This window comes from Lutjanus erythropterus, chromosome 24, assembly GCF_056507025.1.
Source record: "Lutjanus erythropterus isolate fLutEry1 chromosome 24, fLutEry1.hap2, whole genome shotgun sequence".
Classification (NCBI taxonomy): Eukaryota; Metazoa; Chordata; class Actinopteri; order Lutjaniformes; family Lutjanidae; genus Lutjanus; species Lutjanus erythropterus.
In genome coordinates, this window is record NC_139340.1 from 7,772,927 (window position 1) to 7,789,884 (window position 16,958).

Here is a 16,958-nt window from a genome sequence, read left to right on the forward strand (position 1 = left end):
GTAGTTGCTTTTTGTCTCCTTGTGATGTCTTGTCTCCTTGTGAAGGTTTTGGTATGGTAGTCTTGTGTCCCTTTGTGGTAGTTTGGTGTCTCATTGCTTTTTGTCTCCATGTAGTAGTTTTCTGTCTCTTTGTGGTAGTTTCCATGTCAACATTTTGTGTCTCCTCATGGTTGTTTTTTTCTCTGTATGGTAGTTTTGTCTCCATGTGGCAGTTTTGTGTCTCTTTGTAGTCACTTTTTGTCTCCTTGTCATGGTTTTATGTCTCCTTTTGGTAGTTTTGTGTCTCCTTGTAGTTGTTTTTTGTCTCTCTGTGTGTGTCTTTGTCTTTTATGTCCTCATGTGGTAGTTTTATGACTTCTTGTGGTAGTTTTGTGTCTCTTCTTTGACATTTTGTTGTCTCTTTATGGTAGTTTTATGCATACTTGTGTCTGTATAGTCATTTTGTGTCACTTTTTGGCAGTTTCTGCCTCCTTGTAGTTGTTTTTTGTCTCCTTGTGGCAGTTTTATGTCCTCTTATAGTTTGTGTTTTGTCTTCTTGTGGCACTTTTGTGTCTCTGTGGTAGTTTTTTCTGCCTATTATCACAGCCTTCAGTGAAGAACAACTTTTAATTGTATTTATATGGAATTTATTTGAATATATAAATACTTTGTTATCAGATGCTCTTTATTTGGGACCCAAACATCAATTCCTAATGGAATAGATGTGCAGCAGGGAGGTTATAGAGGCTTTATTATGCCTCATGGTATTTTTATCCCCTATGAAATTCCTATAAACTCCCTGTGGAGACCTGAGTTTTTTACTGTGACAGTTTCATAGCATCATGATAGTATAAAATGTATAGTAGGACTCCCATAATCCTTTGTCACGAGGGGCAGAACGGTAGCCAGCATCATGGAGCTCAGGTTTCAGGCGAGAGGGGCCTCCTCCTGTTGAATGGGGCCGAGTTTACGTGGAGGAGGTGCGGGAGGAGGAGAAGGAGGGGAGCAGGAGCCAGCCTGAGGAACCAGAGACCTTTTCTTTTGTGCGTTCTCTTGTTCGGGACCCTGACACATGGGGTCAACACGGGCTGGATGGGTTCAGACTGAAGAAGAGGGACTGCCTCGGTCGGACGCACGCAGACGCCGATGAGAGCGCGCGCTAATTAGGAAAACCTGGTTGAGCAATTAAGCACGAGGAGGAGAGAAGACGCGCGGATTGGAGCGCACAAGGTGGGTGTTTGGCACCGAGAAAAGTCTGTTAGGACACTTAAGTTTCTTTTTTTATAACTTAATTAAACCTCTGCGGAGTTTTTGACACCCAGGAGTTGTGTTTTACGAGCAGGGTTGAGTCTAAATTTGCAAAGTGGGTTCCACGTAACGCGTTTTTTGGATCTGTGCGTACCGGAGAGCGGTGAGTCCTGTTTTTGTCCGTTTAAAGTTTAAATGAGAAGAGATTAACCTGTTACACTCTGTAAAAGTCGGTGTTTGTTCAACTTAAACTGTTAAAGGGTCATTAGTTTGTATAAAACTGCCAAAAAGTCTATTTTTAACACCAGCTGCCACATCAGACTGGCCAAATCCTCTCACACCACCAGACTATACGCGTTACAGTGATTTTCCTTTGTTTTTTTAATGAGTAATTCTCCGACTAATAGTGGTTTTAACTTTCCAAACTAATGTGTGCGTCTGCTTCTTTGAAATGATGGCTTCATCTTCTAATTCACCGGATTTTTGTTTCCCCACTGAAACTTGGCAGCACTTTGTTTTCCTGTAGAAATGCCACAATTTCCAAAACAGTTCAGTCTGACTCAGCAAAGCGCGTCCATAGCCCTCAACAGCTCTGCTTTCAACTCCTTTTTGACGCAGAAGAGGAGATCTGTGTTGTGGATAAACTCCTGTTGCCCTCTGACTGTCTTTTGCCAAGTCAGAAACTGTACTTTTGTGTTTTGTTTTTTTTATTTCACCACAGAGGAGCAGTGATTGACATTTGTAGGTGCTGTGTTCCTTCCTCAGTTGGGATTTCATATGCCCTCTGTCTGCTCCCTGAACCCTAAAATCCAGCTCTCTGCTTTTGGTTAGGCAGGAATGTTAACTCGCCTTCTGCTTTGTCCAGATCCTTTGCCCAAAAAACCTCTCCAACCCCCTCCATCTCCTCCTGGAGCAGAGTGACTCCTGAAGCAGAAAAGCCATTAAATCAGTTGAGCTGGGTTTAGCCCACATGAGCAAATAAGCTACTGTTTGAAAGCTGTCTTTGGTTAACTGTTGGGAGGGTGGCACTGCAAAAATGTTTGCGTTTACTCGAGCAAGGAAGCCTAAGTTAAATAGATTGTTTGGTGATGTAAAGAGGAGGATAGCAGTGAGGGTATTTAACAGTGTGCTAACAAGAGGTGTTGCTTTAAAGAGTAAATTTTGTCTGCTTCTGCACTTCTGGAGACGTTTCATGGGTTCCTCTTTGGAGCATGAACACCTGCTGCACACAGTTTATATCATAGCTAAGAATCAAAACTACATTTTGACCCATTAGTGTCTGAAATTAGTCATTTTTGGCTCTCCTGCCACTTTGTATTCAGGAATATACCACCCAGACTGTGTTCTTTCAGTGTAAACCTGCAAGGATTGCTTGAGTAATCAATTAATTGTCAAGTATTAGATGAATATGCAACTATTTTGGTAATTGACTAAGGAAAAAAGCTCAAATTCTCTCATTGATGCCTGTCAAATGTGATTATTTTCTGCAATCTGTACTCCTCTGACAGTAAACTACATCTTTGCTTTGTGGACAAAATAAGACATTTCAGGATGACTCTTTGTTATGGACCAAACAACTAATCAACTAATGAACAAAATGACCGGCGGATTCATCAATAATGAAAAGAATCATTCATCGCAGAAAACAGAAAAACAACGAACCCTCAAGAGGCTGGAACCACAAAAAATGAACGGACTGCAAGAAAACAGCCTAAAGTAACATGAATCAAACATACCAACAATTTTTACACCTCACTGAGTTATTTGGCACTTTGTGGACAAAAAAAATAATCTGCAGCTATTTTTGTTTTTTCCCTTATCTTTCATGCAAAACTGTTTGCTGCAACTGATGTCTTTTTTTCCTTCATCGTGAACCATTTAGTCTAAAGAATATAAAAATAGAGTGTGAAAAATGCTCATCACAGTGTCAGAGCTGAAAGTGACGTCCTCAGATTGCTTCTTTTGTCCAACCAGCAGTCATTTATTATCATAAATGACAAAGAAAAGCAGCAAATTGTCACATTTGAGAAGCCGGGAACAGCAACGATTAATCGATTATCAAAATAGTTTGCAAACATTCTTTTGATCATCTGATCATTGCAGCTCTACTTAGCAGACACACTTTGTATAAAGAAGTTTACCACCCAGACTGTGATGTTTCAGTGACATTTCATGCAATAGACATCGTGCAGTAAGGGAAACTTGAAAATTTGCTTTTTATAGTAGATGCAGTGGAGATCAGGCTGAAAGAAAACTTACAAGAAAAATGTTTAGTGTTCCCAATATACCAACAATGTGCACATTTGACCAGTTCTAGAGAAATACTCATTTCGTGGCATTGTAAACAATCCTATATTAATATTTGCTTGGAAAAGCCCCCAATTAAGGAAGTTTACGTCAAAAACATTTCATTATTGTGGTGCAGGAGGAAAGCATTATAGGAGTATCTAAATGTGGCATTAGAAAATGCCAATTTTTCTGTTTCCAGCTTCTTAAATGCAAGAATTTGTTGCTTTTGTGGTCACTGATGATTGTAAATGAATATGCTTTGTGTTGTAGACCGTCGGTTGGACAAAACAAGCAAGTTCGAGACGTCACTTTGGCCTCCTGAAAACTCCGATGAGCATTTTTCTTTTTTTTTTTTAGGGTCCTTGATTGGGCTGTAGTGGGTCCCCAGCAAAAAAGGAATACAGTGTTTGAACTTTTATCATATTTTTTGTAAGTTTGAGTTTATAGTTGACTTTCATTGTCTATAAAATCCTCTCAAACTGGGCATCTGAGGTCTAATGTGCATCTTTTGTGGAGGTACAAGACATGAATAGTTGTTTGCATCTCTAGAGAATATCACACCACTTTGACTGGTAGTGACTCATCAGTCTATTTTTATCTGAGGTCAGAAAATTGCATTTGTAACCTCTGTGTTGCAAAAGTTACCTAACAGTCGGTAGGTGTGAAGTTTCCAGGTGGGTCTTGTGCTGCACAGGTGACTGCAGTGTAGAGATAAGTTTGTTTAAATGTTGATAAAATGGTACAAACGGAGGGAGAAGGTCTTGGAGGTCACATTTAAATGTCAGCCTCGAGCTTCTTGTTTTGGCAGTTGAGTTTGTTTTGAAGTATTATTTAATTATACTGGTATTAGATATCCATTAGTGGTCGGGCGGCTGTGGATTCATGACCAATTGTAATGCCTCTCATTTCTCCCAAGATGCTTTTGGTCAGTGTGTGCAGTATTTTGCATAGCGGGTCGTGTCCTCAAAGCACAGTTTGAACTGAATATCAGATCGCATGAAGAACAAGGCGGTAACTGGGACAGATGATGTTTAAAGGGACAATCCGCCTCATTGAGAAGATCTTAGCTGCAATTTGGGTTTTAGCTGCGATAAACCAATGCGCGTGTCTGGAAAGGGATTTAACCAAGACACGAAAGCAGGTAAACATCTTTGCAAAGTGTTTTTTTTTTCCGTGTAATTTGTTAAAAACCTCTGCTGAACACCTCTGCCATTTAGGTGGGGCTTGTAATTGTATGTTGGGGAAAACAGATGTCACTCACAGCTGTACTTGTTCCTTTCTCAGACCTCGTTTCAGGGTCACAGAGTTGTCTGTTTTTCCCAACAATTAACATTCCCACCACTGAGAATCAAAATGTTTTTCGGAGATGATGTGTAACATCCCTGTAGTGGGTGATTCTTGCTTTTTTTTAAAAAACCTTTTTGGTCTGATTTAATTCTCAGTTTTAAACTTTTAGGCTTACATTTAAATCTGAGAAGCCCATAATTTCACTTGGCCGTAGCAAAGACAGGCAAGCTCCGAACATGTTTTCATTGCGTTGGTGTAGTCCCAGAACTTTAACACGGAGGTTCTGCATTCGGTCGAATATTTTCTGGTCAGGCTCAGACAAGTCGAGCCTGCCTCACCATTTGTAAGCATCTGAGGAAGGTGCCAGTTCGGGGAAAGGATTTCTTAAAGGAATGGATGAGTAACCTGGCGAGGCATGGCTTGAGTGTAGTGCGCTAATCTGAGGAGACATGCCTAAAGATGCTTGTAATGGCTGAAGCCCTGTCCTGTTTCAATGAGTCATGAAATGCTGCTTATTTTCTTTGCTGCACCCTGTTTTATGAAAGTAGAAATGTAGAGAAGGTAGACTGAAGGAGTCCTAAAGGTTGTCTAGGTCTTAAGTCTGCTTGAGCTTTAATTGTGGTGCTGATCTTCGACTTGGGTGTGACATTTAATGTAAGTGTTCAAATAGGCTTAAAGCAGAGGTGGCAGAAGTATTCAGACGTTTTACTTCTGTAAAAGTATCAGTGCTATAGTGTGAAAATACTCTTACTGCTGCATTCAAAACCTTAAGTGTGGTAGGTTTTCAGTTAAATTTACTTAAAGTACCAGAAGATGTAAGTACAGATACTTTGTTACTGTACTTGAGTAGAATTTTCAGTGTTTAACTCTTTCTACTCCTTTTCAAAATGGGTCGTTTTGAGGGGAATTATGGATTATTTTTATTTTGCATCTTTGCACTCCGCCTGTCCAACATTGAGGCTGATTTCAACCTAAATGGGCCGGACAATAACAGATAGAAAACATGATTCTTGGTGTATCCGTCCGTGCATATCACGCACAACATGAGCAAAAGGAAAACACAGAGAAAAGACGATGGAAGAAACAATCTAACATGACGAAAAAGACGTCTGAAACTGAGAGAGGGAGACTCTAGCATTGAGAAAAGGCATCAACTTCTGCCACCATTGAAGTGCAGTGTTTTTCCATCATATATGAAGTTTTTGGATTAATATTAATGTGCATGTAGTTAATTTTAGCTACAGCAATGCATCTTTCTAGATCATCAGAAGGTTGAAGCATTGCTGTCCTGTGAAAACCACAAATCTGTAAAAAGTCGACTTTTTAATGCTCAAAACAGCCCTGTTTTCATCTTTTTGACAAGACATTTTTTACCTAATCCTAATCCAAGAGGGTTTTTAAATGGATAGTTCATTTTAAGAAGTTGGAGAATTTTCTCAACCCATAAGGGAACGATTCCAAAACCTCAAATTCAGAGATACTCAGTTTCCACTGGATAGGAATGGTATGAAAAATTGTTTGTTAAATAGTTGATGATTTTCTTGATTAATCAGTTGGCTGTTTGGTCCACAAAATGGCAAAGAAAATTGATCAATGTTTACCAAAACCCCAAATTACTCCCTCAAATGTCTCGTTTTGTCCACACCCTGAAAATATTCAGTGTCCTGTCCCAGAGGACAAAAGAAACCAGAAAATATTCACATTTGAGAAGCTGAAATCTGAGAATTTGGATATTTTAACTCATCGATAAATCAACTAATCACTGCAGCTCTGCTGAAAAATAAGTGGTGACAGACAAATGTAGGAAGACTCAAGTCTAAGTACCTCAAATATGTACTAAGTACAGTACTTTAGGGAATCTGTTTAGTTAGATTCTACCACAGCTTTACATCTAGTTCTTGAAGTTATCAAACCACTGTACAAAGTCTGAATTTTGTCTCCAGTCAAGCTTTTCTGTACATGTTAAGCGATCTGCTTTAGCAATCTCCTGTAATGTTCAGTGAAGTGAAAAAACACTAGCTCCCTCTGTTCTTTTGTTTTCTTTATGTCTTGGCCATGTTATGCTATCAAATAGTGGTTTAAAGAGTTTAAAGGGATAACTTCTGGCAACTTCTGGGAGGAAATAAATTCCTGACTCCATTCACCGCTTTAGCATCATAATTCCTGCAGTCCAAAGCCCCAGCAGGTCTCCTCTCAGCTAGCTGCAACCTGCCAGCCGACACTTTGATGTTTGATTAAGCGGCTCAGGCTCGGCATGGCGGCGAGCTGTAAGAATGCAGGTTTACCAAACCGCTACCAAGACGACTGGCGAGCTCTCGCCGACAGGACTGGTTCACAGTGTGTTGCTGCGTAGTTTACGCATGGATACCTGCGTGTCTGAGAGATCTGTGTCTGATTAAAGCCAAACATGTGGCTGTGTTTATGTCTCTGGCCCTGTGGTTCAGGTCTACATGAAATACTTGCATGCAGTATTTGCTCATGCATTCTTTAATCATTGTGTGGACGTGTAAAGCTGGTAGTTTTGATGCATGTGTGCACTTTGTATTAATCCAATTAGAAGTGTTTGAGGAATAATTAGAGGCTTTTTAAAGGTCATTGGCTGCATCTTTTATCGGTACTGAATAGATCTGCAACTAACAAGTATTTTCTTTTAAGATTAATCTGTAGATAATTTCCATGATTAATCATTTAGTCTATAAAATGTCAAAAAAAATGTGTAGAATATGCGTCAAAACTTCCCAGAGCCAAAAATGACCTCTTAAAGTTGCTTCTTTTGTCCAAAAAACAGTCCAAAACTCTTCATTTATATTCATAAATAACAAAGAAAAACAAAACTTCCTTACATTAAAGAAGGTGAAGCCAGCAAACACGTGAAACTTTTGCATCTTACTAATCATCACAATACTAGGGAATGATTTTCATTTCATTAACTGTTGCAATGCTCGCCTCAACTGGTTAAAACTTTATTTCTAAAAATGTTCTTTTTACAGGCTGTCACAGTGTAGCATCTCCATTTAACACAGTATTAAAGTGTCCCTGTTTTTATTAGGATTGTTTGGGATTTTCAGTGATTCAAAGTGCTCTTTTCCATGCATTTTGTTGTACACTTCTGCTGAACACCTGTGCCATTCAGGTGTGGTTTGTAATTATATTTTGAGGTAGAACAGATGTTATCTCACAGCTGTACTTGGTCATGTATCAGATTTTATTTCAGGATCAGCGAGTAACCATTCCCACCACCAAGAATCAATATGGTTTTTAGTGGCTGATTCTTGACTTTAAAACATTTTTGAATGTGATTTAGTTTCAGATTTCACAAATGAATTACTTCTTTTAGATCTAAGAAGCTCATGATGTCTTTCCTCTTTCCTCCAGAGCTTATTTAGCTCCCCGGTCACCTCGGCACCATGAGTTGGAGCTTCCTAACTCGTCTGCTGGATGAGATCTCCAACCACTCCACCTTCGTGGGGAAGATTTGGCTGACGGTGCTCATCATCTTCCGCATCGTGCTGACAGCCGTTGGCGGCGAGACCATCTACTACGATGAACAGAGTAAATTTGTGTGCAACACGCAACAGCCCGGATGTGAGAACGTGTGCTACGATGCGTTTGCGCCGCTGTCACACGTACGATTCTGGATCTTTCAGGTGAGCTGCAGATCACATTTAAATCTACAGTGAGAACCAAGCACTTTTAGCCCACAATACTGGACCAATGTCAAAAATTGTTGCCCTCATTAGTCACAACACATTCAAAAATAGAGTTCAGGTTGAAAAATATCAAAATTAATCTTTAAGTTGAGCTAAATTTGTCCAACATGCACGTGATTTTTTATTTTTTTTTTTTCTGTCCAGGTGATTCTGATCACCACCCCCACCATTATGTACCTGGGCTTCGCCATGCACAAAATTGCCCGCATGGATGACAGCGAGTACCGGCCCGTCCGGCCCCAGAAGAAGAGGATGCCCATCGTCAGCCGCGGGGCGGTCCGAGACTACGAGGAGGCAGAGGATAACGGAGAGGAAGACCCCATGATCGCTGAAGAGATTGAACAAGACAAGCCTGACAAGGCAGACAAAAGTAAGGTGGAGATTTGAGCAGCGATCACAAAGCAGTTTGATCCCGTTGAGATGCTGAATAAATCAGATTCTAACCAGTGTTTTTCTGTTTGTAAGGCTCAGAGAAAAAGCATGACGGTCGCCGGCGGATCCTGCGTGACGGGCTGATGAAAGTCTACGTGTGCCAGCTGCTGTGGCGCTCCGCCTTTGAGATCTCCTTCCTTTTCGGCCAGTACATCCTCTATGGCTTTGAGGTGATACCCTCCTACGTGTGCACACGCTCGCCGTGCCCGCACACTGTGGACTGCTTTGTGTCCCGCCCCACGGAGAAGACCATCTTCCTGCTGGTGATGTACGTCGTGTCTTTCCTCTGCCTGATCCTCACCATCTTAGAAATCATCCACTTGGGGATCGGTGGCATCCGCGACACATTCCGCAGGCGGGCCACCCTCAGCTCGCGCGGCCCCCGTCCACCCTCATCACGCGCCATGCCCACGGCCCCACCAGGGTACCATGCCACCATGAAGAAGGAGAAACTGAAAGCGCTGAGGGACTCGCCGATGGGCGACTCCGGGCGGGAGAGCTTCGGGGACGAGGGGCCGTCGTCCAGAGAGCTGGAGCGGTTGAGGAGGCACCTGAAGCTGGCCCAGCAGCACCTGGACCTGGCCTACCAGGCAGATGAAGGAAGCCCTTCACGAAGCAGCAGCCCCGAGGTCAACACGGCTGCACAGACGGCTGCCGAGCAGAACCGCCTCAACTTCGCCCAGGAAAAGCAGGGCGAGGCGAGCGAGAAAGGTAATTATTATTATTGAACTTTGGCTGTGTGAGTTGACTAGTTGCACAGTGGGGAAAAAAGAAAAGAGCACGTTTTTTTTCTTATGCTAGATTTTTGCACAAAACATTTAGTATAAAAAATACTTCTTCAGATAATAAACTTAATATATTTGGAGATTTACCACCTAAAATCAATTACAGTAGGAACCAATTAAACCAGTCAGAAGCTATCATGTTACCCATGGAAGAACCCTTTAAAAACCAAGTTTTATATGAACGTGTGCTGAATATTCCTCTGTTTTCTCTGTTTCTCTCACAGGGATACATGCCTGAGCGTGCTTCCTGCCTCAAACGTCTGCCCTTCCATTCCTACTGGCCTTAAACACATGGGGGAAGCACATATGGGAGTGCAGTCAGACCACTGAGGGAGACCAGAGCGTGTGTGTGTGTGTGTGTGTTTGTTTGTGTGTATGTGTGTGAGTGAGAGGAAAAATGCCTTTCAGTATTAGAGGTCAGTCAGAAAGAAAAGAAAAATGCTGACTGAGCTTTGCTGTGTGACAAATGGTTTCATCTCCACGACTCTAAACTTGAAAGCCTGCTCCATCTCAAGTTTCTACTTGCCGAACCGCGTCCAAACCTCGACTGCGCCGTCGGCTACAAAGTCAACACCCTGTTCTTTTGCACCCACTCTGTGTTTTTGTGGCTCATCCATTTCAGACCTTCCACGGATTATCGAAAGCTTTAAACTCCGCCGGCCAAGTTTACTTCTCTTGTCTTCCTCACAAAAGAGAAGGCTCTCTGTTTAGAAGATGTCGCCGAAAGTTAACGTCTCATTTCATTTGGCCACAGAGAGAATCTCAAACAACACAGCCTTGGGTTATGTAATTTTTGGAGCGTGTGGAGCAGAGTTTTTTCTTGTCTTTTTTTTTTTTGTAATGAGGGCGGCTTAACCTGTGCTAGATTAGTCATGTTTAATTTAAACAGATTTGATGTTGGGGATTATTGGTGTTTTTTAGCCAGAAGCCACTCCATTTCCACAATATTGGAACTTTGAAACCTGTATATTTACTTCAATCGGCCAAAATGTTTACCTGGGAAATGCTTGAATTCTATATCGACAGGAAATGTTCCAAGGAATTTCCAATAATCATTTTTGTACAATCAATTCATTTAAAATTTTACCTTTTAATAATAATAATGTCTTGACCAAAGATCTAGATTTGCCTAGAAGGAAGCGCTGGTTAATCCCTTTCTTCCCTAAATTATGTACTATAATAAAAGCGATTCTCAAAGTTCATGCAGAAAGTTAAAAAATATCACTTTTTTTTGCATTTTTTTTTCTGCTAAACAGCTGGAAACATCTGTCTTCTGGGCTACTGTCAACAAAGAAATTCCATCCTTGTCTTTTGAAAATTTACATTCCTATTTGGTGAGACATATTTTTCCATCCTTGACATGCACCACTACCCCTCCACCGTGCTGAAACACGGACGCTTTCATGCGTCCTGGAAAACACACAAACCCGGCCGAGGAAAGGATGACAGTTGGCTGCTGACGCACGGCCCGGTGCCATGTAAACACATATAATCTTCAATCCATCATGGGAACTTTTGATCAATAGCTTTTTTCCGTGTTCATACAGAGTTCATACTTTCTTCCTAGCCTGTCAGTTGGTTTTTATGATCTTTGGTTGAAATAATGACACTACAGATTTGCCAAAGAGCTGTTCGATGCTGTATTTAGTAATCATCTCACTTCAGTTTTGCTACGTATTGCAAGGTACGACATTCCATTTTGAAAATATGGTACTTCAGCGGTTTATACTTTTTGTTTCTATTGCAAGTTTTGTAGTTTTTGTAACTGTAGAGATTATTTTGTCTTCAGAGTAAATAAATATATTTGAATGGTATGTTTTGGGCTTCGGACTCTCTGTGAAATCTTGTTAATGTTTCTCCGTGAATCAACCGACAAAACAGTCAGTCAACTGATCAGCTTTTAAAATGTCATAAGAATGAAAAACAGGAGCTAAAACGGTGGATTTGTAAAGACAAGTATTTTATTAACACCAAAAACTGGCATGTGGACTAAAGGGAAATGTGGATTTTGTGTCAAATGTTGTTCTAGAACATTTTAAATCAGTGATTTAATACCACACATTACTCAGGGTTTCTGCAGGCCTTTAAAAAGTCTAAATCTTTAAATTTTACACTTTTAAAAAATCTTAAATCCTTTTTTTAGGTCTTGAATTATGAACTTAATGTTACTTTTGTAAAGTTGCATTAACTTCAGTCTTGCTTTTAAATGTGTTTTTGGCAAAAATGCGTATTTATCGCACTGAAACGGCAACAAAACGAAACCAACATGGAACCAATAACCACTAATGACCTTCAGGTGTAGAAAGGACATGACACAATGTGGACTGGCAGGTTTCATGTGGATATTAACGAGAGATTAACATGAAACATCCTCGATTGCATTCATGTTGGTCTTTGAAAGTCTTTGATTTGTTCGCTTGCAGAAATCCTGATGACTGTACATCAGTTCAGTTAGCAGGAGAAGTCAGACGTGTGAAGGTATTGACGTGAAATGATGCAGTTTAAATGTCAGACTACACTGCCATCTAGAGGAGAGAATCACAAACAAATGTAATACAATGCCGTAAAACATTTTACTTACAGATTGTAGAATAAAAATGACAAAAAAAAAAAATAACAGTCTGGTTAGAGAGACTGTATTTCATAAAGTAAAATTAAAGTTGAGTTAAAGGGTTTGTTCACAATTTATTTTCTAATTTATTTTCTAACAATGGTGGTGAAACTATCATTTATGTTCATCCATACATATAAGGTAAGACACTAAAAAAAAGTTTCATGCAGTGATTAAATTTGAGTCTTCTTTCAAACTAGAGGAGAGAAAACATCCAAAATACATTGTGGGTGTTTATTTTATTACATTTGTCTATTTGCATCTGTAGATTTCTCCTAAATCCACCAAGGGTTGGCATCAAATTTGCATGTGTATTTGCACAACAGAACTTTAGAAAACTTGTAATACAAAAATGTCAATGTAACTAATCCACTTAGGAAAGTTTAATCTTTATTAGTTCGTTTATTTAAAAAACTTTTCACCCATGTTTGGCATTTTTCAATACATATTTTTCTCAATTATATTTTTTCTCATACACCATAAATCTTCTCTGCAGTAGCACTCGCATTCACATTTCTGTTCTAGATAGTTAATAATAAATTACATTATGAATTTAATTAGTACATATTTAATCAGATAATGCCTTGTTTGCATATTTACATATACCTCAAATTTGGCTTGCTTGATCATGCTATCATTAGTTAGAATTTTTTACCCTATTCACCTATGTTTGAAATTTTGTGATACATATTTTTCTTTTTCTTTTTTTAAATTCATATCTATATTCTGAAGGTGTTTACAAAGCGGTTAGTTCATGTATCACCCATAGCCTAATTTATGTAACATTTTATTCCTAAAATCATGACAAAAAAAAGGGTTCATGTTCTTTTATATTTTGGGTGAACTGGCCCTTTAAGCTTGAATGTTCAGATACAGGTACACTCTTCAGGTATAATGTTGGGCAAGGTCTCATACTTGAACGAGTACCCGCCGTCAGATGTGGTGGTGATCCTCAGGGACCTCATGGTCCCAGGGACCGGAGCGCAGCACTGCGTGATCCCCAGCGTGACGGTGGCTCGATCCCAGGCCGAGCAGTTGCCATGACAATAGTAGAACGTGAGCATCTTTGGGTGGACGATCCAGTTGTCCCAGCCCAGCTCCTCGAAGCTGATCTCGATCTCCGCTCGGTGGCAGTCACTGTGCTGGGGCCTCTCCTGCGAGGGCCGCTGGAGCAGGTCAATGGCAGAGGGCGACCAGGGGATGGTCACTGGTGCTCGGCGGGGTAAACGGACAGGATGATGAGGCCGAGCGTGGAGGTGAAGGAAGGGCGTCTTGTCTGGTTGGTCAGCGTGGCACTGACAGGATGGACAGCGGACCTGCAGCACAAAGGGCCCCTCAGCCACAGGGGCCAGCAGGTCCTGATTCAGCTGGTAGGTGGTCCACCCGTCCGAGCTGACGGTCGATGGAGCCTCCGCCGCCTGAAGGAGCCGCTGAGCTGAAGTGAGGGCGAAGAGCTGGGCGGAGGAGTTGGCTGTGGCTCCCTCCCCTGCATAGAACCAGAAGTGGGCAGATGTGACCAGGGTCTCGAGGTTGTTCATGGAAGGCTGGAAGCAATATGTGAAGTGGCTGTTGGTGGTTTCTCCAGGAGCTGAGTCAGATGTGGCACAGGCTGCGTCTGCCAAGGAGAGATTAGAGAGCAGTCAGTGAAGTTCAGCGGGTTTCTTTACTTTTTATTGGATCATTTGGGGCTTCCTTTGAGTCCTGCTGTTATGTAGAAGAGACTTCAGTGTGTATAGACTCAAGTTACTCAAATAAACACACTACTTTTTACTGACATTTACAGTCAAAGTCGTACCATCAAAATAATTTTACAAAATGAACTTAACATCATATGAAATCTTGTTCTGGCTGACCTCTGGCAACTTCTCATCCTGCTGCACTGTTGCACAGCTATACTCCAGATGTACCCAAAATTACAGAAAATTCCCATCTTAAGGCTTAAGTTGAGAAAGGAAGAGTCTAAGATAGGATTCCCCAGTTTTGGTATTCCACAAGCAGATCCTAACTTAGGTTAGGATATGAACAGTCAGCTGTTCATTTGATCTGTTTTTTTTTTCTTTCTAAATCAGATCCTAAACTTTACTACCAAACAGTTAAGATAAGATCTGCAAATTTCTGCAGTAGAGCCCCAGGACAATGTGACTTCACTGTGGGGTGTTTACAGGTACAACAAACCACATTTTTGACCACACCCAACAGAACTGAAACACACTTCTAACCAGAAAGGTCAGTGAAATGCTGTTTTTTATCCCGGTGTGAAGTTACTCTTTACAGCCGCTGTAATCACAGAAACAATCTATTTACAGTGTCTTTAATGTGAGGCCTTTTCCATTATTTCCATGAACTGCACAGACACCTGCCTACACATTTATTTATTTTCACAGGTTTATTTTATTCCTACTATTTTTTGACAAAAGAAAACTAATATAAAGTACAACTGTTTGGCTTTATTTGTTTCAAAACTGCAGCATGCATATAGTGAGTTTACTGCAATATATATTCACACATTTGTGGCATAGTTTAAAAGAAGAAATAAATATCAAATGACTACAAAATATGTATGGAAGCACTTAACAGCACTTTTAGTCTTTTAGACTTTTATTTTTAGTCTTCTGATGAAGTGGCCTATAAAAAAAAAGCTAAAAAATCTAAAATAATTGTAATTTTAGACAAAAATCATCCCCCCACTGAGTGCTCAACCTAAATTGTTTTATTTATTATTATTTCATCATCTATGATCAAAAAACCCTAATCGATCAGTTTTATTGAGCAGTTGCAAGTAAAATATGATCGACTGGATTGATGATTAGCTTTAAAAAATCAGATTCTCCCCCAGAAAATTAGATAATTCCAAAAACTCAACTTGCTTTTTGACTTAACCATCGAAAATGTAATGTTTTTGGATTGAGTTTTATTCAGGTAAACAAAACAACAACAAAGCTTCTCACCAGAACTGGGGAAGAGAATAATTTGAGAGGTTTCCTGGGTCCGGCTGGGTTGATGGTTGACCCAGGTTGTCCTGCTCATCCTGGGGACCCTCCTGTGAGCGTGCACTGGCGGCACTGCGCCTCCATCAGGACCCTGCGCCGTGGATGGAGGAGGCTCCTCCAGCCCGAGGCCCTCCAGAACCCGCTCTCTGAACCAGGACACCACCGCCTCCCGGGCCAGCTCCTCTGCCCCACAGGCTGGTGTCAGGATCCACAAAGGGCCCAGGATGAGGAGAGCGCAGGACACCATGACTGTGTTTGACCTGACACTGCTGGGCACAGTTTCTATGAAGATGGAAGTCCAGTCAGCTCCAGAGCACTGACTCTCCTCTGTGACTTCCCTTATTCTCACACATTTTTGTTTGGCTCTGCAGTGAAGCCTGCTGCCAGCACACAAATAGAAGATAGCAAAGAATGACCTTGACAGTTGGGATGTTGCATTATCTGTTTCTCTGGCTGTTTCACACAGTATCAAGGGAACGTGTCTGAATATTTTATAAGTATTTCTTTGATTTTTGTGTCCTGCAGAGTTGTTTTTGTTTTGCATAACTGAAAAAAATCACACTGTGTTGTAGAGTTTCCATACTATGTTTTTCTTTTGTTTCATAATTCTTGATCAAGTTAGTCTAATAAAATAGGGTAGACAAACATCACAACATGCAGAGAAATGAAACGAGTGTTGCAACTGTCCAGAGTCTCCCCCAATACATCTTCTATTTTGATTATCACCAAAATATGTGGATCATAATTTCTTACTGTAATTAAACAAAAATGTTTCACACTAAAATAGAGATCTCTTTGTGTTTGTATTAGCTGTAGAGCCTCATTGTTCCTGACCTGTATTGCAAAAATGTGAATTAGTATCCTGCACACTTTGACATCATGACAGCCATCTAACACACACACACACACACACACACACACACACACACACACACACACACCTGGTTTCCCACTAAACAAGAAGCCTTTGTCTACTGTAAGGGAAACTTCCCTGTGCTGTCTTTATCTGACTGGCCTTGAATCCTTGAATGTGTCTTCATTACTTTTCATAACGTGTGTTTCTGTGCAAGGACATTTTATCATATAACTATCAGACCAAAGACCAGATGTTCACATAAGCTTTGTTTTGAGCCAACCCAACAGCCTTCAATCAAAGTCCACTTCATTAGTTATTTTCACAGCTTTAAACTGAATTTCACAGCATTCAACAGGAGGTAGAATTCGCTTAGCTGTCATGGAGAAAAAATAACACGAACATCCTCAGACACTATATTACTTTTATGTCTTTGACCTTATTGTTCATTCTCATTAGCTTGTTCCATCTGCTTGCAAACCAAAATTTCTTTGAAGAAAAAGAACATTTTCTTGGTTAAAGTAAAAATTAAATTACAACAGAATATTTTGTAAAATGGCACAAGATGATGTTCAACAGATAACTAATGACTAGTAATGATTTGATATATTTAATAGGCTGTTATTTTTTCACAGGAGTGCCATAAAAACGTATAAATGTTATTTCTGTGTACATTATTTATGTTGTTTGTAAATAATTCATTGTTTTTCCCTCCTGTGTATTTTTATACTTCCTCTCTCTTGTTTTATGTCACTATATGCACAATAATAATAA

At 40.4% G+C, this 16,958-nt stretch overlaps 2 protein-coding genes across 3 annotated transcripts; one reads left to right on the forward strand and one right to left on the reverse strand.

Moving 5' to 3' along the window:
* The first annotated feature begins 955 nt into the window (after window positions 1-955).
* On the forward strand, window positions 956-11,544 carry LOC146304618 (gap junction gamma-1 protein-like). Of its 2 annotated transcripts, none has more exons than XM_084713951.1 (5): window positions 956-1,209; window positions 8,179-8,450; window positions 8,658-8,883; window positions 8,979-9,656; window positions 9,955-11,544. In XM_084713951.1, exons 2-5 carry the CDS (start codon window positions 8,211-8,213, stop codon window positions 9,966-9,968), a joined length of 1,158 nt encoding a protein of 385 aa, XP_084570077.1. In that variant the 5' UTR covers window positions 956-1,209; window positions 8,179-8,210; the 3' UTR covers window positions 9,969-11,544. The 2 variants fall into 2 exon arrangements, with proteins under 2 accessions (XP_084570077.1, XP_084570078.1); XM_084713952.1 differs by lacking the exon at window positions 956-1,209 and adding an exon at window positions 1,227-1,390.
* A 1,439-nt stretch (window positions 11,545-12,983) lies between these two features.
* On the reverse strand, window positions 12,984-15,848 carry inha (inhibin subunit alpha). Its single transcript, XM_084713953.1, has 2 exons — window positions 15,290-15,848; window positions 12,984-13,956 (listed from the first exon to the last, which is right to left on the reverse strand). The coding sequence occupies exons 1-2, from the start codon at window positions 15,576-15,578 to the stop codon at window positions 13,208-13,210; spliced, it is 1,038 nt and encodes a 345-aa protein (XP_084570079.1). The 5' UTR covers window positions 15,579-15,848; the 3' UTR covers window positions 12,984-13,207.
* Between the last annotated feature and the right edge of the window lie 1,110 nt (window positions 15,849-16,958).

Coding starts and splice junctions, on each gene's coding strand:
- LOC146304618 (XM_084713951.1), top strand. CDS start 8,211: ATGAGTTGGAGCTTCCTAACTCGTCTGCTGGATGAGATCTCCAACCAC. Junction 8,451..8,657: donor TACGATTCTGGATCTTTCAG/GTGAGCTGCAGA, acceptor TTTTCTGTCCAG/GTGATTCTGATCACCACCCC. Junction 8,884..8,978: donor GCCTGACAAGGCAGACAAAA/GTAAGGTGGAGA, acceptor TCTGTTTGTAAG/GCTCAGAGAAAAAGCATGAC.
- inha (XM_084713953.1), bottom strand. CDS start 15,578: ATGGTGTCCTGCGCTCTCCTCATCCTGGGCCCTTTGTGGATCCTGACA. Junction 13,957..15,289: donor TATTCTCTTCCCCAGTTCTG/GTGAGAAGCTTT, acceptor TCTCCTTGGCAG/ACGCAGCCTGTGCCACATCT.